The 20,794-nt window shown below is 50.4% G+C and overlaps 1 protein-coding gene and 1 long non-coding RNA gene across 4 annotated transcripts in view; one reads left to right on the plus strand and one right to left on the minus strand.

The window, feature by feature from the left end:
• The first annotated feature begins 813 nt into the window (after positions 1–813).
• Positions 814–19,235, plus strand: LOC147343207 (uncharacterized). Of its 2 annotated transcripts, none has more exons than XR_015156619.1 (3): positions 814–948; positions 10,018–10,115; positions 18,925–19,235. It is a non-coding gene; the product is annotated as an uncharacterized LOC147343207 (long non-coding RNA). The 2 variants fall into 2 exon arrangements; XR_015156620.1 differs by lacking the exon at positions 814–948 and adding an exon at positions 9,569–9,711.
• The window catches only part of TRIM67 (tripartite motif containing 67), a 62,209-nt gene continuing 45,505 nt past the window's right edge, over positions 4,091–20,794 (minus strand). For both annotated transcript variants that reach the window (XM_086381313.1, XM_086381312.1), the window contains exons 7-10: positions 10,636–10,774; positions 8,989–9,292; positions 7,029–7,191; positions 4,091–5,441 (exon numbers count right to left, since the gene is read on the minus strand). In XM_086381313.1, the coding sequence (XP_086237439.1) occupies positions 5,376–5,441; positions 7,029–7,191; positions 8,989–9,292; positions 10,636–10,774 (672 nt within the window). In that variant the 3' untranslated portion in view covers positions 4,091–5,375. The remainder of the gene's footprint in view (positions 5,442–7,028; positions 7,192–8,988; positions 9,293–10,635; positions 10,775–20,794) is intronic.

A 20,794-nucleotide genomic window follows, 5' to 3' on the forward strand; every position in this document is an offset into this window, starting at 1 on the left:
TTTCTGCTTTGCTCACTCTGCACTTCCTCTTGGTGCTGAGAAAACCCTGGGGCCTGGGACGTCCAGTCACCACTGAGAAGTTGGAAGGGCCCTTCCCCAGCTGCAGCCTCACCCAGGAAACACCCACTGCGCTCCTGTGTCCACAACTGCCAGCAGTCACTTTTCCAGACCCGAAGCCTGTCTTGGATTCTCTCCTTGGAGGCTTCCTGAGGTCCTAGTCTGGGGAGTGGCGCCCAGGAGCTCCCTGGGTCTCCCAGCACCCGGGCCAGGCAGCCCTCCGCTCCCGTTGAGAGAAAGCGATGCCTCCCGGCTTAAGAACTTGGCTGCAGTCTCAGCTCCCAGCTACTCTGACTCGAGTCAACATCATTCATCAAGAAACCCATGAACCCCACCCCCCCCAACAGATGGTGCAGGCGAGTCCCAGCCCGTGGGGACACCGGGCCCCCCCCACCTTTTAGGCCAACCTGCCTTCCAGATAGTAGCTCGGTTGTATGCCTTCTCATGCTTAGATGTTGGTTTTCAAAGCCGTTCCTTCTGTGGAGATCTTTGAAAACAAGAGAAACATCGTCAGCTGAAGGTCCCCTTAAAAGAGAGCTAAGATAACTGCAAAGGCAGGAAGGCGGTCACTCTTTCCATGTTTCAAGGCAGCTTCTGCAGGCAGATGCAGTGCTTCACACCGTGCCATCAAAGCAGGCCGTTCTGAGAACAGGAGCGGTTGTCCTGTCTCCTCCGTGCTCAGGTGAATCTGGTTTTACGCACTCCTGGCCAGGCAGCTGTGTAATCAACATGTGCTCCTGGATGGAAGACATGTCAGACGAGGCTCAGGAAAGTCACCGCGCAGGCTCTGTCCTCCAAGTGTGAACCGTTGGCCTGGACTCAGTAGATGCAAGTCTCCACTTTGTTCTTGAAGAAGCGTTACTCTACGATCATCACAACACACCAGATGAGGTAGGTTAGTGTGACCGCGCCCACATGCAGGTGGGGAGACTGAGGCACAGAGAGACTGAAGAGGTTTGGCCCCACCCGTACTGGGTTGAAAGAGAGGCATTTCTGATGGCTGAGCCTGGCATTCTCCCCCAAACCCACTCTTCTCTGTTTTATAGTCCATTTAAAGTTCAAGCTGTGGATCAATGAATGTGACCGATGAATAGCCAGGAGCTCCTGGCTTGCTTGAGAAAGAAACACTGTGGTTTCCAGGATTTGCATAGGCCTTGAGTAGCTTCCTGATGATGCCTGATTTGACGTTTTGACCCGTTGAAGGCCACACACCTACTAAGACGTTCCTGCAGCTTCTAGTCAGAAGTGGGCCGGGAAGAACGCAGATGCAGTGTGTGGCTTTCTGGGAATGGTGGTGGGTTGGAGACCCTTCAGGAATACAAAGTGAGACCTGACGGGCTGGCTTCGGTGAGAGGCTCCCCCATTTTCCTGCCCTGTCCTTTCTGGCAGGACACTGCAGACTTGGGAAGGCCTGGTCATGGGTGTTAGGATGAAGCCCACAGGTTTGTGGTTCAGGCTTTCTGGGGACCACAGCGTGGACGCCCCACACACCACTCTGTGTGTTGACCCATGACCAACTGCTAGCATAACCCAGTGGTTCGCAGCCAGGGAGTCCCCTGGGCATACTTGGCAACGTCTGTAGATCCTTTTAAAGCTTTTTTTTTATTAGTTGTTTTTTAAAAATATATTTTATTATGTATTTTTGGCTGCACTGGGTCTTTGTTGCTGTGTGCAAACTTTCTCTGGTTGTAGCGAGTGGGGGCTGCTCTCTAGCTGTGGGGCGCAGGCTTCTCACTACACTGGCTTCTCTTGTTGCAGAGCATGGGTTCTAGGGTGTGTAGGCTTCTTGGGCTTAGTTGCCCTGTGGCATGTGGGATCTTCCCAGACCAGGGATTGAACCCGTGTCCCCTGCATTGGCAGGTGAATTCTTAACCACTGGACCACCAGGGAAGTCCTGTAGACACTTGTAGGTGTCACAGCTAATTTGGGGCACTACTGGCATCTACTGAGGGGAGGTCAAGGATGCGTCTAAACAGCCTATGATGCATAGGACAGGCCCCCGCTGTGCCAAATGTCAAGAGTGCTGAGACTGAGAACTCCTGGCATCACCCACAGCCTTGCAATAGTTTTTCAGTGTTGACGTGCTGAGTGCTTTGGGGATTGTATGTGGATACGATACCTCACAGCCGGCAGCAGCTTCATCTATAAGCAACCTACTCACCTGTTCTGAAATGCGCCTTCTCAGGGGACCAAGCCTTTCAACTGAGGCTTGGATGCAAATATCCCTGGAAGAAGTACACATGGCTCCTGCATCCTGGTCCCTTCCTGAGAATGCTCTGGTAGGCAGAGGGCAGGGGCACCAGAGGGGCAGGGGGCCATGGGGCGCCTGAGGGCACTGTCGAAACGACAGAGTACGTATAGTGCTGAAGACTCATCCTGGACTATGTACAGTTTGATGGGTTTCAGGTTGGTTACTCTGTGCGGCAGGTGGGATCGTTATTTTCCCAAATAGGACAGAGCAGGAAAAGCGGCTGTGTGTGATGTCTTACCTTGCTTTGAATTAGGAGCTTGGGTGCTACTCAGTGAGATGCTATTGGATAATTTTTAAGGAGATTAATTCTAAAAGAAAAGGCATACTCTTTGACCAAACCTGCTCACTAGCAAAGAACAAACTGCAGATCTACGTGGCTGGGGCATTATTTACAATGAAATGGAACTTGACATCTTAAATTAGTTTGAATTCCTTTCTCACTGAAACTGCTCAATAGACAAACACCAAGTTATCCTTCAACCAAAGCATCCTCTTGATACCACCTTATGTACAGAGATGACACCACGTTGTAAAGGAAAGGGAATCCGATGGCAGATGAGAAGCCCTGCAGTGGCTCTGAACCGCAGGCTTCTTGAGAGCATAACACGAACCATGAGTTGTTGTTGAGTCCCTCCTTCATGCTGTTGGTCCCTCAAGAACACGTGGACCTGCCTTCTCCCTGTGGTCCATTCTTGCTCCTAGAAGTTGTTTTGTGCTGAGGACAGGAGAGTGGCTGTCGGACCACCTGAGCAGTGCTCGGTTTCAGCTGTATTGCTTCTGGCCCCGGAGGAGCCGGGAAAGGCAGGTGCTCGCCTGCTCCTGCACTCATAGGGCCTTGGGGCCGCTGCTGCTGCTGGTGGGAAGGAAGTCATGTTATTCCTCAGGAGACCTTCCTCCTCCCTTGCCCATCTCCCTCTGACCCAGATACTGCTCTCCCAAGGGTGCCACCAAGTGCAGGCTGATCCCAAGGAGCTCCTCCCCGAAGACGCAGAGCCTGGGTTGCAGGGTCACCCAGCTTCGATGATCCTGGGAGCTCCCAGCCTCTCACCCAGACTCCACTGCAAGGAGCCACTTCTGCCGGGCCGTCTGTGGCTGCCTTCCCAGCCGTACCTCGCTCCCAGCTCACTGGGCTTGTCTTTCCCCAAAGATACTCCCGGTGCCGACGCCTCTGGACCTGCTGGCCTTGGCTTCCTGCCCCGGGAAGGCAGGGGCTCCTCTGGGGCCTCCAGTCTTCAAGAACTTTACCCACCCTCCACGTGGAGTCCCACAGAGCCGTGGCCCCGGAGTGAGATGAAAGGATGCTGGGGGCGGAGAAGAGAGGCAGCTGCGAGGATGCGGATGCCGTGCGCGTCGCTTGCTGGGCTCTGGCTGGAGCTTTGCGGGGTGCGGGGCACCTCCGTGTGCGCTGGGAACCACCTGCTGGATGGAAGGAGGAGGCTGGACCTCGACTGAGTGGGTGGCTGCCGGGACCTGGGCAGCAGGGGCTTAGACAGCACCAGAAGACTCCTGCAGACGTGGGCGGCCAGTCTCCCTGGCCACCTTGGTGGGCACAGTTGGGCCGGCAGTCTTCGTCTGGGAGCAGGGGCTTGAGGTAGGATTGTCGCATCTGCTGAATAGAGGCTAGTAGGATCTGCACAGCGCTGGCTGGGCTGACTCCGAAAGCAAGTGCAGCGTCTAAACAAGCAGGTAGGACCAAGTAGACACAGTCAGTGCCGGTTTACGGGCTAAGTTTTATAAAAATCCAAGCCAGCAAATAGACAAGTTACTCCTCAACCTCAAAAATAATGCTTGATAAAATATATTCTTTTAAAAAGGAGAGAGAAAGGCTTACTACCAGTTGGACAGGGAGGTGGCAGGCAACAAGGAAGAAGAGACGGGGAGGAGAGCAGAGGGGCGCAGCTGGGTTCAGACCCCGGAGCAGGCTCTTTTCGAGAGGCGGACTGCAGGGAGAAGGTTAGCGTTCCCAGCAGGGAGGGGCGGGCTCATCCCGGAGCCCACGGCAGCCACGTGGAGCCCTCACACCGAGGAATGGTGAAGGCCAGCAACACGGCAGCGTCCACTGTTTCCTGCCTTCTGCAGAGTCCTGCCCGCCCCAGGGCACAGCCTCCCCTGCCATCGGGCCACTCCTTGTTATCACGATGCTGTCATGGTGGCCGTGGATGGTCTCAAGTGATGGTGGACTGAGTATAAGAGGCTTCCCCAGGGCCTCATGTCTCAGGAATCTGAGAGCCTCGCAGCTCGGAAGAGTAACTCAGGTTTGCAGCTAACTTCTGGGGGAGCCATCTCCCGAAAAAAGCCATCACCAGGTGGAGACTCGGCACACAGTGATTCAGATTCCAGGGTTTTGTGTTTAAGAACTGAGTGAATGAATTTTAGGAGACTGGTGTGTGTATGCGCACGTGTGTGTGAGGGGGTGGGGAGGGGAGAGAGACTGGTTGATTAATGAAGGACCTAAGGAAACTGTTTGAAAAAGTTCTCAACAGTTCAATGGGAGCGGCAAAGAGCAAGATGAATAATTAACGTCCCTCTCTGTGCATCCTGGCTTCGCCTGCAAGTGGCGTAACACACTGAATATGCCAGAACTGAAAACCTGAAGGATGACACTTCCTGGCAGAGATGGGAGCCGGCACCCTTTGTTCTCTGAAGTGGTGCGTCCAGCAAAGACTTGACACCAAGGATACAGGATTCCCGAGTGTCCCCCGACTCCTGCTCTCAGAATGCTCGTCACAGGGTCTGCTCTCCCCTTGCCCGCCTCCCTGCCCCCTGCAAAAGACAAGCATTGAAAACAGAAGGCAGGAAACCAAACGAAACCCCAAATACTTCCTCGCTGTCTTGACAAATGTCCTTCTTCGTGTCTGTAATGCCCGGTGGAATGACAGGAAGCACCCATGTTCACCACCCTCTGTGGCCTCAGTGAGCATGGCCTGCAGACATTCTCCGTCCCTCAAAGAAAGCAGGTCTCTAAGATGCTCAGCGGCTGCTGGGTTGCACCCGGGATGTGGCTGTGCTCCCTCAGGGGTTATGTGAGTGCAGTGAGGGACGGCCACGCAGAGCGGGACCTGGCAGGCTAGTTGCCTGACAGCTTTGGCCGCCCCAGGTTCGTTGGCACTTCCAGTCCCGTGTGCAGAGTGACCTGGAAAAGAAGATGTGGTGATCAGGGGCAGAGCGGCCCCGCGAGCCCTCAACGCACACAGCGCAGCAGCTGTGCCCTGCCCTCTGCTCCAGGATCCCCACGGGCAGCGGCCTGGCTTCTCTGTGTTGTGGAATCTGCTATTTATCATGCTTGGCATCACTACCATCAGGCCCAGGAGCTTGCTCCGAGGAGCTCTTCACAGCTCTTTCCTCACAGTGAGAACCGCGTACTGCCTGGTTCCTACGCTGCTCCAGCCTCCATGAGCCTCGAGCCTCGGCAAGCCTGAGGTTCTTTGTTGCAGGAGGAATTTGGCTCAGGATTTATATTTGTTTCTGATTTATTTCCATGGCCGTCTTTCCTTTCCTACATTTATTTTCTTAACCCTGTGTAAGAACAGCTCATACTTTAGGTTGCCTCAGAGCTCTTTTGCAAATGAATGGAGGTACAAATCAATCAAGAGCTTCCCAGGTGGCACTAGTGGTAAAGAACCCATCTGCCAATGCAGGAGACAGAAGAGATGTGGGTTTGATCCCTGGATTGGGAAGATCCCCTGGAGAAGGGCATGGTAAGCCACTCCACTATTCTTGCCTGGAGAATCCCCATGGACAGAGGAGCCTGGCAGACTATATCCCATAGAGTCTCAAAGAGTCAGACAGCTCAGAGACTGAGCACACACATGCACTGATTGATTTGTGCGTGAGTGGATGCTAGGTTCCTTCTGTCGTGTCTAACTCCTTGCAACGCCATGGACTATAGCCAGCCAGGCTCCTCCTCTGACCATGGGGATTCTCCAGGCAAGAATACTGGAGCGGGCTGCTCACTTCTTCTCCAAGGGATCTTCCTGACCCAGGGATTGAACCTACATCTCCTGCATTGGCAGGTGGATTCTCTACCACTGCGCCACCCCACAAATCAATCAATAAAGGATAATACTCAGAGTCAGTGGACACCTTGAAACAGAGCTTTGCCCCAAACCCCATACTTCCCAGGGGAGGAGCCGTGTGTGGGAAACAAAGGCTGGCACACTACCCATGCTTTCCACGCTCCTCTCTGTCCTTCACACCCTCATGGGGCTCCTGAGCAGGTGTCCCCCCAGGACTAGACTCGGCCCTGGGAGGATGCTGGCTTTCTGAGGGAACGAGAGGGGCAGGGATGGGATGGGGGTAAATCCTTAGGCGTGGTCTCTCCCCAGCTATCCCTCCTCTTGGAGGAAAGCCACATGAGGCCCAGCACACACCTGGGCACCAGGGCCCTGCAGGACAGGAGGCACAGACTTTCTGGTCTGGCAGCTTTCCCAGAACATGTTGTCAGGACTTGCCCACCTCCTGCACCCTCGCTGCCCCTCCGTCCCCCTGCTTGTGCACAAACAGCCACGTTAGAGCCTCTGCTGCTTTCAAGGGGCCAAGTAAGGATTCATCACGCCGGAGGAGACTGTCTCCAGGCGAGGCCCGGGTGGGCAGTAGGTAAGCTCCTGGCTGGGCAGCCATCAGCTTCTTTAGAGCCCTCTTTGTCCAGCACACTGTGGAGGCCCGCGGGCAGTGGGGGTTGGGGCCAGCAAGGGGCCCTGGCCCGAAAGGTGTGCGGTACCTGAACGTTCCGGTTGAGGCTGAGGGCTGGCATGAAGACTCCGTCCACGTGGCTGAAGGCCGTGGGGCCCTGCTGCTGCCCGTTGATGAAGAAGGTCAGAGTGTGCTTATTCAGGTCCAGCAGCACGCCCACGGTGGCCCCCTTGCACACGCCGCCTTCCGTCCTGGGGAGAGAAGCCGGGGTGGAGGTGAGGACAGGAGGATCAGCTGAAGGCTGCTGGGGACCCGACCCCCTCGCCTGGAAACACAGTGGAGCAGGGAGCCGGTCATCCCCCAGAACCCGCCGTAGAGCAAAGGACTACAATCGGGACCCTCGTGGTGAATGTTGTGACACTGCATCTCATGGTGGTTTGGATTCGCATCCACTGGGTGGGGCGAGTCTCTGGGTGGGCGTCACCCTCACCTGTCTCCTTCCCGGGGGTGGGCGGGCCGAGTCCGTTAGACTCTCTCCTCCCTTAGCTGACGTGGAGGTCCGCCTTGACACAGGCGGCTCTGCTCTGATCAGAAAACCGCTATTGTCCTTTCCTGATGGGGAACGAGCTGGTCAGCTGGAGAGCTGATCAGCGGATGGTGGGCTGAGAGCACGGGAAACGGCGAGGAGTGCTGGGTGGGTGTCGTCAGAGGGCAGAGCAGGACCCGGGGCCGGACACTGCTGGTGGGAGTGGGACTTGCGAGTGGGCCTGTGGTGCTGTTCAGACACCTACCAACAGGTGGCGGTAAGGACCTGCCTGAGGCACAGGAAGGAGGCCCACCCAGCGCCTCCCCCGGGTCTCCTGGCCCAGCCCAGCCCCCTCTCCACCCTTCCCCTAGAACTGGAGCCTGGGTCCTGAGTTAAACCCTGACACCATGCCTAATTAGCCCCAAGACTTGGACATTAACCTTGAGCCCTGATCTCATAATCTGCCAAATGGTGATAACAATCAAACTTTGCTGAGGCCCAAACGAAATCCCATGAGCCAGGTGCTTCCCACAGCACAAAGTAGGCTGTTGATAGATGCTCCTTGTCAGTCTCACCCCAGGGTATCTAGGCCCCCGCTTGGCCTGAGCAAGCAGAGAGGGCGCTGCTGGGCCTGGACCCAGTCCCCAGGTGGCATGGGAGTAGACCGCCGGGCAGGCACAGGGCCAGACCGCCCAGCCCCCGGGGAGGAGCTGCCTGCTGTCACCCCAGGCCTGTGGAGAGGGGGTCACAGCTGCTGAAAAGGCTGACAGTAGGAGTCCCATCTGCCTTCAGCCCCCGGGGACCCTCCGGCAAGTCCCTGTCCCAGGCCAGGACTCCTGGGGCCATCAGCAGGAGCACTGAGGTGGGCCGGGAGCTCTGAGAGCCCCTGGAGTTGACCCAGCCCAGCACTGCAGTCCAGGGGAGTTGGTTCCTCGGCGCCTCTCGCCTCTCCCAGCAGGGGTGACGGCCCTCAGCAGACTGGGAAGGAGACCCCACAGTGAGGAGGTGGCTAGGAGGGCCACAACCCTCCGGTACTGGGGCCAGGTTCTCCCCCGGGATTCGAGTTTCCCGTGTCTGGCTTGGTGACCCCACTCTCCCAGGCCAGCCTCAGGGCAAGGCAGTGCTGGGGCTGCCCGGGTCAGAGCCGGCCACAGTGAATGCCCCGGGGGCGCTGCACCCCCTCCCTGCCTGTTTCAAGCCGCTGCGGTTGTGTGTGGGGAGCTCCGTGGTGACTCAGGCTGGGCTGAGGGGTGTGGAGGAGAGTGGAGCAGAGCCTGGAGGAGACTGGAGCCCAGGGCTGGTGAGCTTGGCCTCGGGGCTCGCTGAGCGGCCTGCACACCCACCAGCTCCACACTCCATCATATGCTCCCATTTGGGCTGCAGGCCAGCGGTCACGTCTCCCTGGGAACTGGACACCAAAGTGGTCAAGGACACTGCCCCCCACCACGTCCTGATGAATTTGGAAAGGGCAGGAGGACCCGGACCCCAAGCCTCACGTTGGGGGAGAGCAGGGGGCACGCACCTGTTGGTGTGAGAGTTGCAGTGCATGAACCAGCTGCGGTTGTTGTCCACGTACATGGCCCAGGCCTTGTCATCCTTGCCCAGCATCATGTCCTTGACCACGCTGGCCCTGGCCACCCCAAAGGCGGGGTCCGGGTGGTTGTCATACCGGTCCACGTGCAGCTCCCAGTAGTGCGCGCCCTTGGAGAAGGCCGCCGTGCCCAGCACCACCCGGTCGTCGTAGCTGCTGCAGGTGGCCGTCTGATTGTCGTTGGACAAAATGATGTCCCGGTGCCCAGAGTTGGGGTCAAATGTGAACCAGGCCACTGGAAAGGAAGGGGCGGGCGAGAGGGTCAGGGTTGGGGTGAGCTTGCCAGCAGCCTCTGACCTGGGCTCGCAGACGGACTCACTGACATCTCTCAGGAAGCGGGCACACGGCGTTGAGTGTTCTTCCCTGCTCAAGTCACACACGCACGCATGCACATACACATTCATGCTCTCTCCTCTCATCCAAGTGCCCAATCCCATGACCCCAGCTGGGCCAAGTACACAGACACCCAGGCCCCCACCTACATGCTCTCATGGAATCTTGGTTTCTACAGCACTCACGCACATTTTGGGTGCTAATAAGAGTGAGGATATGCATCCAGCCCCATGTCATGGAAGAGAGACTCGAGAGGCAGAGAGGTGAAGTGGGGTCACCAAAGCTCCCGCGCTCTGTCATCCACCTACAGCCTGCTGGCAGGTGAGGGCTTCTAGGGGCACACAGCTGGGGAGCCCACTCCTGGGACAGCACCATCTGCTCATCCCTGGGGGGCGGTTCAGGCTGTCCTGTGTTCCTCAGGGCAGCCAGAGGATGGGCTGGGATAAGTGAAAGTGCTAGTTGCTCAGTCACATCCAATTCTTCGTGACAGTATGGACTGTAGCCCACCAGCCTCCTCTGTCCATGGGCTTCTCCAGGCAAGACTACTGCAGTGGGCATGCCCTCCCTCCAGGCAATCTTCCTGACCCAGGGATCGAAACTGCATCTCTTGTGTCTCTTGCATTGCAGGTGGATTCTTTACCTGCTGAGCCATCAGGGAAGCCCTGGGACAAACGTTGACAGTAACACAGGGCTGGTACCCTCCAGGGACCCCTGAGGCCTGATAGGTACGTGTTCGATGTAGCAGATCAGACCCTACATCACCCCTCGACGCTTAGGATTCACATGATCAAAATCCAGCAGAGTGTGGATGTGCTCTGATTGCCTGCATCCTGAAAGGACACAGCGAGGTCTGCAGCACTCAGATCTGAGCTCTGGTACGGGGTGCTCGAGGGGCAAGTTCCTCCTGGCAGCCTCCTGCCTTCTTGTCTCTGGGACATCCCACCCACTCTTGGCCCCTTGGAAGTGAGACTACACAGGGAGTGTAATCTCCCTGTGCCTCTCAGCCTCCAGTCTCACTTTCCAGATCCAGCAAGTGGGGTGAAGGAATGTCTCCTTCCTTTGTGATGGGCGGGCGGGGAGCAAGGTGAGCAGATCAGGGGCAGGGCTGGAGGAGATGGATTAACCCAGCTGCCACCTCTTTCCTTTACCCCTGATGCCTCCCTCACCAGCAACTCAGATATTCCCTGCCCATCTGTCACGTGGGCTGGGCCTGAATCTGTTTCCCCTGAGACACCCAGTACTCACCGTCGGATGTCTGCAGGACCACAGTCTTACTGTAGGGCCCAACGCCAGAGGAGTTGAAAGCCTTAACCCTGGCATTGTATGTGCTGTTGAAGTGAAGGCCGTCGATGGTGCACAGGGTCTCCTTGCCAACATACACCTCCTGGAAGAGACACAGACCACTCATCAGGTGCCCCTGTTATGCAGAAAATTTCGCTTAGCCACATGTTGCATCGAAAGTGCTATCATCCCAAGAGTGCTATTTTTAAAATTAATTAATTTTAATTGGAGATAATTACTTTACACTATTGTGGTGGTTTTTGCCATACACTGACATGAATCAGCCACGGGTATACATGTGTCTCCCTGTCCTGAACCCCGCTTCCGCCTCCCTCCCCATCCCATCCTTCTGGGGTGTCCCAGTGCACCAGCACTGAGTGTCTGGTTTCATGCATCAAACTTGGACTGGACATATATTTCACATGTGGTAATATGCATGCTTCAATGCTCTTCTCTCAAATCATCCCACCCTGTCTTCCACAGATTGCAAAAGTCTGTTCTTTATATCTATTTCTCTTTTGCTGTCTTGCATACAGGATTATCATTACTATCTTTCTAAACCCTATATATATGCACTCAGTTCAGTTCAGTCACTCAGTCATGTCTGACTCTTTGAAACCCCATTAACTGCGGCACGCCAGGCCTCCCTGTCCATCACCAACTCCCAGAGTTTACTCAAACTCATGTCCATTAAGTCGCTGATGCCATCCAGCCATCTCATCCTCTGTCGTCCCCTTCTCTTCCCACCTTCAATCTTTCCCAGCATCAGGATCTTTCCAAATGAGTCAGTTCTTCCAATCAGGTGGCCAAAGTATTGGAGTTTCAGCGGCAGCATCAGTCCTTCCAATGAATATTCAGGAGTGATCTTCTTTAGGATGGACTGGTTGGATCTCCTTGCAGTCCAAGGGACTCTCAAGAGTCTTCTCCAACACCACAGTTCAAAACCATCAATTCTTCAGCACTCAGCTTTCTTTATAGTCCAATTCTCACATCCACACATGACTACTAGAAAAACCATAGCCTTGACTAGATGAACCTTTGTTGGCAAAGTAATGCTTCTGTTTTTTAATAAGCTGTCTAGGTTGGTCATAACTTTTCTTCCAAGGAGTAAGCGTCTTTTAATTTCATGGCTGCAGTCACCATCTACATTGATTTTGGAGCCCCCCAAAATAAAGGCTGTCACTGTTTCCACTTTTTCCTCATCTATTTGCTGTGAAGTGATGGGACCAGATGCCATGATCTTAGTTTTCTGAATGTTGAATTTTAAGCCAACTTTTTCACTCTCCTCTCTCACTTTGATCAAGAGGCTCTTTAGTTCTTCACTTTCTGCCATAAGGGTGTATGGTATTCTCTTTCTAACTCATTTCATGCTATATAATAAGCACCGACCAGTAATGTTGAAGAAGCTGGAGCTGAACAGTTCTTTGAAGACCTACAAGACCTTCTAGAACTAACACCCAAAAAAGATGTCCTTTTCATTATAGGGGACTGGAATGCAAATGTAGAAAGTCAAGAAATACCTGGAGTAAAAGGCGAATTTGGCCTTGAAGTACGGAATGAAGCAGGGCAAAGGCTAATAGAGTTTTGCCAAGAGAACACACTGGTCATAGCAAACACCCTCTTCCAACAACAAAAGAGATGACTCTACACATGGACATCACCAGATGGTCAACAGCAAAATCAGATTGATTATATTATTTGCAGCCAAAGATGGAGAAGCTCTATACAGTCAGCAAAAACAAGACTGGGAGCTGACTGTGGCTCAGATCATGAACTTCTTATTGCCAAATTCAGACTGAAATTGAAGAAAGTGGGGAAAACCACTAGACCATTCAAGTATGAACTAAATCAAATTCCTTACAATTATACAGTAGAAGTGACAAATAGATTCAAGGGATTAGGTCTGATAGACAGAGTGCCTGAAGAACTACGGATGGAGGTTCATGACATTATACAGGAGACAGGGATCAAGACCATCCCCATGGAAAATAAATGTAAAAAGACAAAATGGTTGTCTGAGGAGGCCTTACAAATAGCTGTGAAAAGGAGAGAAGTGAAACGCAAAGGAGAAAAGGAAAGATATACCCATTTGAATACAAGTAGAGATAAGAAAGCCTTCCTCAGTGATCAATGCAAAGAAATAGAGGAAAACAATAGAATGGGACTAGAGATATCTCTAAGAAAATTAGAGATACCAAGGGAACATTTCATGCAAAGATGGGCTCAATAAAAGACAGAAATGGTATGAACCTAACAGAAGCAGAAGATATTAAGAAGAGGTAGCAAGAGCACACAGAAGAACTATACTAAAAAGATCTTCATGACACAGATAACCACGATGGTGTGATCACTCACCTAGAACCAGATATCCTGGAATGTGAAGTCAAGTGGGCTTTTAGGAAGCATCACTATGAACAAAGCTAGTGGAGGTGATGGAATTCCAGTTGAGCTATTTCAAATCCTAAAAGATGATACTGTGAGAGTGCTGCACTCACTATGCCAGCAAATTTGGAAAACAGCAGTGGCCATAACACTGGAAAAGATCAGTTTTCATTCCAGTCCTAAAGAAGGGCAATGCCAAAGAATGTTCAAACTACTGTACAATTGCATTCATCTCACACGCTAGCAAAGTAATGCTCAAAATTCTTCAAGCCAGGCTTCAACGGTACATGAACTTCCAGATGTTCAAGCTGGATTTAGAAAAGGCAGAGGAACCAGAGATCAAATTGCCAAATCTGCTGGATCATCTAAAAGGCAAGAGAGTTCCAGGAAAACATCTATTTCTGCTTTATTGACTATGCCAAAGCCTTTGACTGTGTGGATCACAATAAACTGGAAAATTCTTCAAGAGATAGGAATACCAGACCGTCTGATCTGCCTCCTGAGAAATCTGTATGCAGGTCAAGAAGCAACAGTTAGAACTGGACATGGAACAACAGACTGGTTCCAAACTGGGAAAGAGTACATCAAGGCTGTATACTATCACCCTGCTTATTTAACTTATATGCAGACTACATCATGAGAAATGCTGGACTGGCTGAAGCACAAGCTGGAATCAAGATTCCTGGGAGAAATATCAATAACCTCAGATATGCAGATGACACCACCCTTATGACAGAAAGTGAAGAAGAACCAAAGAGTCTCTTGATCAAAGTGAAAGAGGAGAGTGAATAAGTTGGCTTAAAACTCAACATTCAGAAAACTAAGATCATGGCATCTGGTCTCATCACTTCATGGAAAATAAATGGGGAAACAATGGAAACAGTGACAGACTTTATTTTGGGGGGCTCCAAAATCACTGCAGATGGTGACTACAGCCATGAAAATAAAAGACGCTCGCTCCTTGGAAGAAAAGTTATGATCATCCTAGACAGCATGTTAAAAAGCAGAGACATTACTTTGCTGACAAAACTCCGGCTAGTCAAAGCAATGGTTTTTCCAGTGGTCATTTATGGATGTGAGAGTTGGACTATAAAGAAAGCTGAGCACCAAATAATTGATGGTTTTGAACTGTGGTGTTGGAGAGGACTCTTGAGAGTCCCTTGGACTGCAAGGAGATCCAACCAGTCCATCCTAAAGGAAATCAGTCCTGAATATTCATTGGAAGGACTGATGCTGAAGCTGAAACTCCAATACTTTGGCCACTTGATGCAAAGAACTGACTCATTTGAAAAGACCCTGATTGAAGATTGAAGGTGGGAGGAGAAGGGGATGACAGAGGATGAGATGGTTGGATGGCATCACTTACTCAGTGGACATGAGTTTGAGTAAGCTCCAGGAGTTGGTGATGGACAGGGAAGCCTGCCATCCTGCAGTCCATGGGCTCACAAAGAGTTGGACGTGACTGAGCAGCTGAACTGAACGGAATAGGCTCCAGTTTCATCCACCTCATTAGAACTGACTCAAATGAGTTCTTTTTAATAGCTGAGTAATATTCCAATATGCTACTGGAGATCAGTGGAGAAATAACTCTAGAAAGAATGAAGGGATGGAGCCAAAGCAAAAAAAATACCCAGCTATGAATGTGACTGGTGAAAGAAGCAAGGGCCGATGCTGTAAAGAGCAATATTGCATAGGAACCTGGAATGTCAGGTCCATGAATCAAGGCAAACTGGAAGTGTTCAAACAAGAGATGGCAAGAGTGAATGTCAACATTCTAGGAATCAGCGAACTGAAATGGACTGGAATGGGTGAATTTAACTCAGATGACCATTATATCTACTACTGCAGGCAGGAATCCCTCAGAAGAAATGGAGTGGCCATCATGGTCAACAAAAGAGTCTGAAATTCAGTACTTGGATGCAATGTCAAAAACAACAGAATGATCTCTGTTCGTTTCCAAGGCAAACCATTCAGTATCACAGTAATCCAAGTCTATGCCCCAACCAGTAACGCTGAAGAAGCTGAAGTTGAACGGTTCTATGAAGACCTACAAGACCTTTTAGAACTAACACCCCAAAAAGATGTCCTTTTCATTATAGGGGACTGGAATGCAACAGTAGGAAGTCAAGAAACACCTGGAGTAACAGGTAAATTTGGCCTTGGAATACAGAATGAAGCAGAGCAAAGACTAATAGAGTTTTGCCAAGAAAATGCACTGGTCATAACAAACACCCTCTTCCAACAACACAAGAGAAGACTCTATACATGGACATCACCAGATGGTCAACACCAAAATCAGACTGATTATATTATTTGCAGCCAAAGATGGAGAAGCTCTATACAGTCAGCAAAAACAAGACCAGGAGCTGACTGTGGCTCAGACAATGAACTCCTTATTGCCAAATTCAGACTTAAATTGAAGAAAGTAGGGAAAACCACTAGACCATTCAGGTATGACCTAAATCAAATCCCTTATGATTATACAGTGGAAGTGAGAAACAGATTTAAGGGCCTAGATCTGATAGATAGAGTGCCTGATGAACTATGGAATGAGGTTCGTGACATTGGACAGGAGACAGGGATCAAGACCATCCCCATGGAAAAGAAATGCAAAAAAGCAAAATGGCTGTCTGGGGAGGCCTTACAAATAGCTGTGAAAAGAAGAGAAGCAAAAAGCAAAGGAGAAAAGGAAAGATATAAACATCTGAATGCAGAGTTCCAAAGAAGAGCAAGAAGAGATAAGAAAGCCTTCTTCAGCGATCAGTGCAAAGAAATAGAGGAAAACAACAGAATGGGTAAGACTAGAGATCTCTTCAAGAAAATCAGAGATACCAAAGGAACATTTCATGCAAAGATGGGCTCAATAAAGGACAGAAATGGTATGGACCTAACAGAAGCAGAAGATATTAAGAAGAGGTGGCAAGAATACATAGAAGAACTGAAAAAAAAAGATCTTCACGACCCAGATAATCACGATGGTGTGATCACTCACCTAGAGCCAGACATCCTGGAATGTGAAGTCAAGTGGGCCTTAGAAAGCATCACTACGAACAAAGCTAGCTCAGGTGATGGAATTCCAGTTGAGCTATTTCAAATCCTGAAAGATGATGCTGTGAAAGTGCTGCACTCAATATGCCAGCAAATTTGGAAAACTCAGCAGTGGCCACAGGACTGGAAAAGGGCAGTTTTCATTCCAATCCCAAAGAAAGGCAATGCCAAAGAATGCTCAAACTACCGCACAATTGCACTCATCTCACACGCTAGTAAAGTAATGCTCAAAATTCTCCAAGCCAGGCTTAAGCAATATGTGAACCGTGAACTTCCAGATGTTCAAGCTGGTTTTAGAAAAGGCAGAGGAACCAGAGATCAAATTGCCAACATCTGCTGGATCATCAAAAAAGCAAGAGAGTTCCAGAAAAGCATCTATTTCTGCTTTATTGACTATGCCAAAGCCTTTGACTGTGTGGATCACAATAAACTGGAAAATTCTGAAAGAGATGGGAATACCAGACCACCTGATCTGCCCCTTGAGAAATTTGTATGCAGGTCAGGAAGCAACAGTTAGAACTGGGCATGGAACAACAGACTGGTTCCAAATAGGAAAAGGAGTTCGTCAAGGCTGTATATTGTCACCCTGCTTATTTAACTTATATGCAGAGTACATCATGAGAAATGCTGGACTGGAAGAAACACAAGCTAGAATCAAGATTGCTGGGAGAAATATCAATAACCTCAGATATGCAGATGACACCACCCTTATGGCAGAAAGTGAAGAGGAACTAAAAAGCCTCTTGATGAAAGTGAAAGTGGAGAGTGAAAAAGTTGGCTTAAAGCTCAACATTCAGAAAACGAAGATCATGGCATCCGGTCCAATCACTTCATGGGAATAGTTGGGGAAACAGTGGAAATAGTGTCAGATTTTATTTTTTTGGGCTCCAAAATCACTGCAGATGGTGACTGCAGCCATGAAATGAAAAGACGCTTACTCCTTGGAAGGAAAGTTATGACCAACCTAGATAGCGTATTCAAAAGCAGAGACATTACTTTGCCAACAAAGGTTCGTCTAGTCAAGGCTATGGTTTTTCCAGTGGTCATATATGGATGTGAGAGTTGGACTATGAAGAAGGCTGAGCACCGAAGAATTGATGCTTTTGAACTGTGGTGTTGGAGAAGACTCTTGGGAGTCCCTTGGACTGCAAGGAGATCCAACCAGTCCATTCTGAAGGACATCAGCCCTGGGTTTCTTTGGAAGGAATGATGCTAAAGCTGAAACTCCAGTACTTTGGCCACCTCATGTGAAGAGTTGACTCATTGGAAAAGACTCTGATGCTGGGAGGGATTGGGGGCAAGAGGACAAGGGGATGACAGAGGATGAGATGGCTAGATGGCATCACTGACTCGATGGACGTGAGTCTGAGTGAACTCCGGGAGTTGGTGATGGACAGGGAGGCCTGGCATGCTTCGAATCATGGGGTGGCAAAGAGTCGGACATGACTGAGCGACTGATCTGATCTGATCTGATCTGAATATTCCATTGTGTATATGTACCACAGCTTTCTTATCCATTCATCTGCCAGTGGACATCTAGGTTGCTTCCATATCCTATCTATTGTAAGCAGTTCTGCGATGAACACTGGAGTACACAAGTCTCTTTCAATTCTGGTTTCCTCGGTGTGTATGCCCAGCAGTGGGATTGCTGGGTCGTTTGGCAGTTCTATTTCCAGTTTTTTAAGGAATCTCCACACTGTTCTCCATAGTGGTTGTACTAGTTTGCATTCCCACCAACAGTGTAAGAGACTTCCCTTTTTTCCACACCCTCTCCAGGATTTATTGTTTGTAGGCTTTTGGATAGCAGCCATTCTGACTGGCGTGAGATGGTACCTCATTGTGGTTTTGATTTGCATTTCTCTGATCATGAGTGATGTTGAGCATCTTTTCATGTGTTTGTTAGCCATCTGTATATCTTCTTTGGAGAAATGTCTGTTTAGTTCTTTGACCCATTTTTTGATTGGGTCATTTATTTTTCTGGTATTGAGCTGCATGAGCTGCTTGTATATTTTTGAGATTAATTAATTCTTTGCCAGTTGTTTCATTTGCAATGATTTTCTCCCATTCTGAAGGCTGTCTTTTCACCTTACTTATAGTTTCCTTTGTTGTGCCAAAGCTTTGAACTTCAATTAGGTCCCATTTGTTTATTTTTGCTTTTTATTTCCATTACCCAAGAGTGATATTAATAAGTAGATTTGGGGTGAGTGGTGGCTGGATTTCAGGGCACGTCCAAGTTGAACACAAACCCTTAGTGGTAGCTGATGGGCCCCTCTGCTGTGAAGGTATGGGGTGCAGTAGCTGTGATGCTGCCTGAGAATGTCCTGCCTCTTCAGAGGGTGGTTCTCATGGGTAGGACTCTGGAGCCCAAAGATGGGGGTGCACAAAACGGTTGGAGCAAGAGGAGATCATCAGTTTTCAATGGGAATTTAAGCTGGAAAACATGAACTAAGCATCGAAGTAGACAAAATAAACAATATTTGAAAAGGAAGCATCATCACACATGATGGAAAAAGCAGACGGAGGAAGGGCGTGCTCAAGCACAGGTGGTTCAAGTTGATTTGGCCACTTCTGGAGTGAGAGGGCCACTCCACCTCCTCCCACCTCTCCCACTGCTGAGGCTGGCATCTTCCAACTCCTTGGGCCTCCTGGAGCTGCTTTTCTCCTGGTTTCCCAGAGGGTGGGGCATTTCTGCATCGGACCCCAAAGGTCCTTTTCTAGAGCATTTACTTCAAACTTAATTTGTCCCGTTAACTGCCCCCAAATACATAGTCTTACACCTCACTTTTGTCATTACATAAAATGTCATTCCTGGGCTTCCCTTAGGCTCAGGGATGAAGAATCTGCCTGCCAATGTAGGAAACACGAGTCCGACCACTGGTCTGGGAAGATCCCACACGCCGTGGAACAGCTAAACCCATGTGCTGCAATTACTGAGCCTGTGCTCTCTAGAGCCTATGTGTTGCAACTCCTGAGCCACGTGCCTCAGAGCCTGTGCTCTGCAACAACAGAAGCCACTGCAGTGAGAGCTGGTGTACCACAACTAGAGAGAAGCCTCTGCTCACCACAACTAGAGAATGCCCGTGCCGAAAGGAAGACCCAGCACAGCCTGATTAAATAAAGTTGTAAAACACTATTCCTGCTTGTTTACTTGGGGGTGTTAGTCTTCGTTTGTTTTTTTGAGTTATTGATAATAATAGCTGTGTGCCAGCTATCATTGTATAAGGCATCTTAATCCTTACACAACCCTGGGACATTGCTATTATTTTTTATGTTTTACTCACAAGGACACTCAGAGAGGGCAGGAAACTTGCCCAAGATCACAGTCAATCCATTTAGAAGCCAGGGTTTAAATCCAGGTCTGTCTGCGTTAAGTCCACGATTTTCCCACCATGACACACTGTCCCTCCGAAACTCGAGCCCTTGGCTCCAGCTTCTATTAATGGTCACGTCTCAAAGGGGAGAAGCCACTGAGCTCTGCGGCTTCTTCTTTTTTGGGGGTAAATATTTATTTACTTATTTGGTTTCACTGGGTGTCAATTGTGGCACATGGGATCTTCAGCTGTGGCTCACGGGCTTAGCTACTCCTCAGCACGTGGGATCTAGTTTCCCATGTCCCCTGCAGATTCCTAACCACTGACTACCAGGGAAGTACTGGTGGCTTCTTTTCCTTCATCCCATTTCAAAACCATAAACTGTCTTCCTGGTTTCTGGTTAGTCAAGGAACTCTGTTAGTTCCTCGCTCATTTGCATGACCAGACAGTGTATGACCTGCTCTTCCTGACCAATGTGACATCAGCTTCTCTCTTCCCTAAAGAGCCCATATTCCCAGGGACTCAATTTTCCCTCATGGAGTACTACAACTCTGGCATTCACAAAACAAAAAAATGAAAAGACACAGGCGTAAATCCTGTTGAGGAAAACAAAAGGAACACTGACTCTGGTAAGATTCCTTGAATGGGTACCAGTTCCAGGAGAAGAAGTATGAGAATTGTTATGATTGCTCTGGTTTGATAGAATGAGTCTTTATTTAGTCTCTTGGGGACAGAAAGGTGAAGCTCTAAGAAGAGCCAGAGTTTGTGCTTCCTGGAGTTCATTGTCAACAAAATTACTGGACAGGGGTCTGAACTCCACTGTGATGTCTCGGTAGAGCTCTGTTGGGGGGATGGGGTGGGGAGCTGTCAGGGTTCCCACCACAGGGTGAGACTGGAAGATACATTTCTGACTCACTAAGGGTCTGTACTCTCCCCATGTATTTCATCACTGGGGACCTGAACGTAGATCATCACCCAAACCCTACAACCGTTTTTGATGTGTCTTCCCGTGCAGATCACCTTGCCAGATGAGCTAATTAGTGAACGGGGCAGGGCAGTTGTGTGGGAACACTGAGGGAGTAGGAGGCTGCTTGGGGGGGATGTGTGGGAGGGCATTGACGAGATACTGCTGGGTCAGCTGGGAAACAGGTCTGTGTGGGGGACACCTTTTCTGAGCTCTGCCTTGGCCTCCGACCTGCGTCAGTCTTCACAGAAAAGCCATCCTGAACTTTCTCTGCCTGCCCAGACCTAGCTCTCGGTAGAGAGACCCCCTGCGTGTCCCATGAGCCCAGGCCCACCAGTCCTGCGTTCTTGGGACTGATAACTCTGTTATCAGAGTTAGGGGCAGCCACACGGAGTGGCCCAGAGGCTGGGACAGTGCG

This window comes from Bos grunniens, chromosome 28 (assembly GCF_055505025.1).
Source record: "Bos grunniens cultivar Pamir isolate PY7600 chromosome 28, Bosgru_T2T1.0, whole genome shotgun sequence".
NCBI classification, from domain to species: domain Eukaryota; kingdom Metazoa; phylum Chordata; class Mammalia; order Artiodactyla; family Bovidae; genus Bos; species Bos grunniens.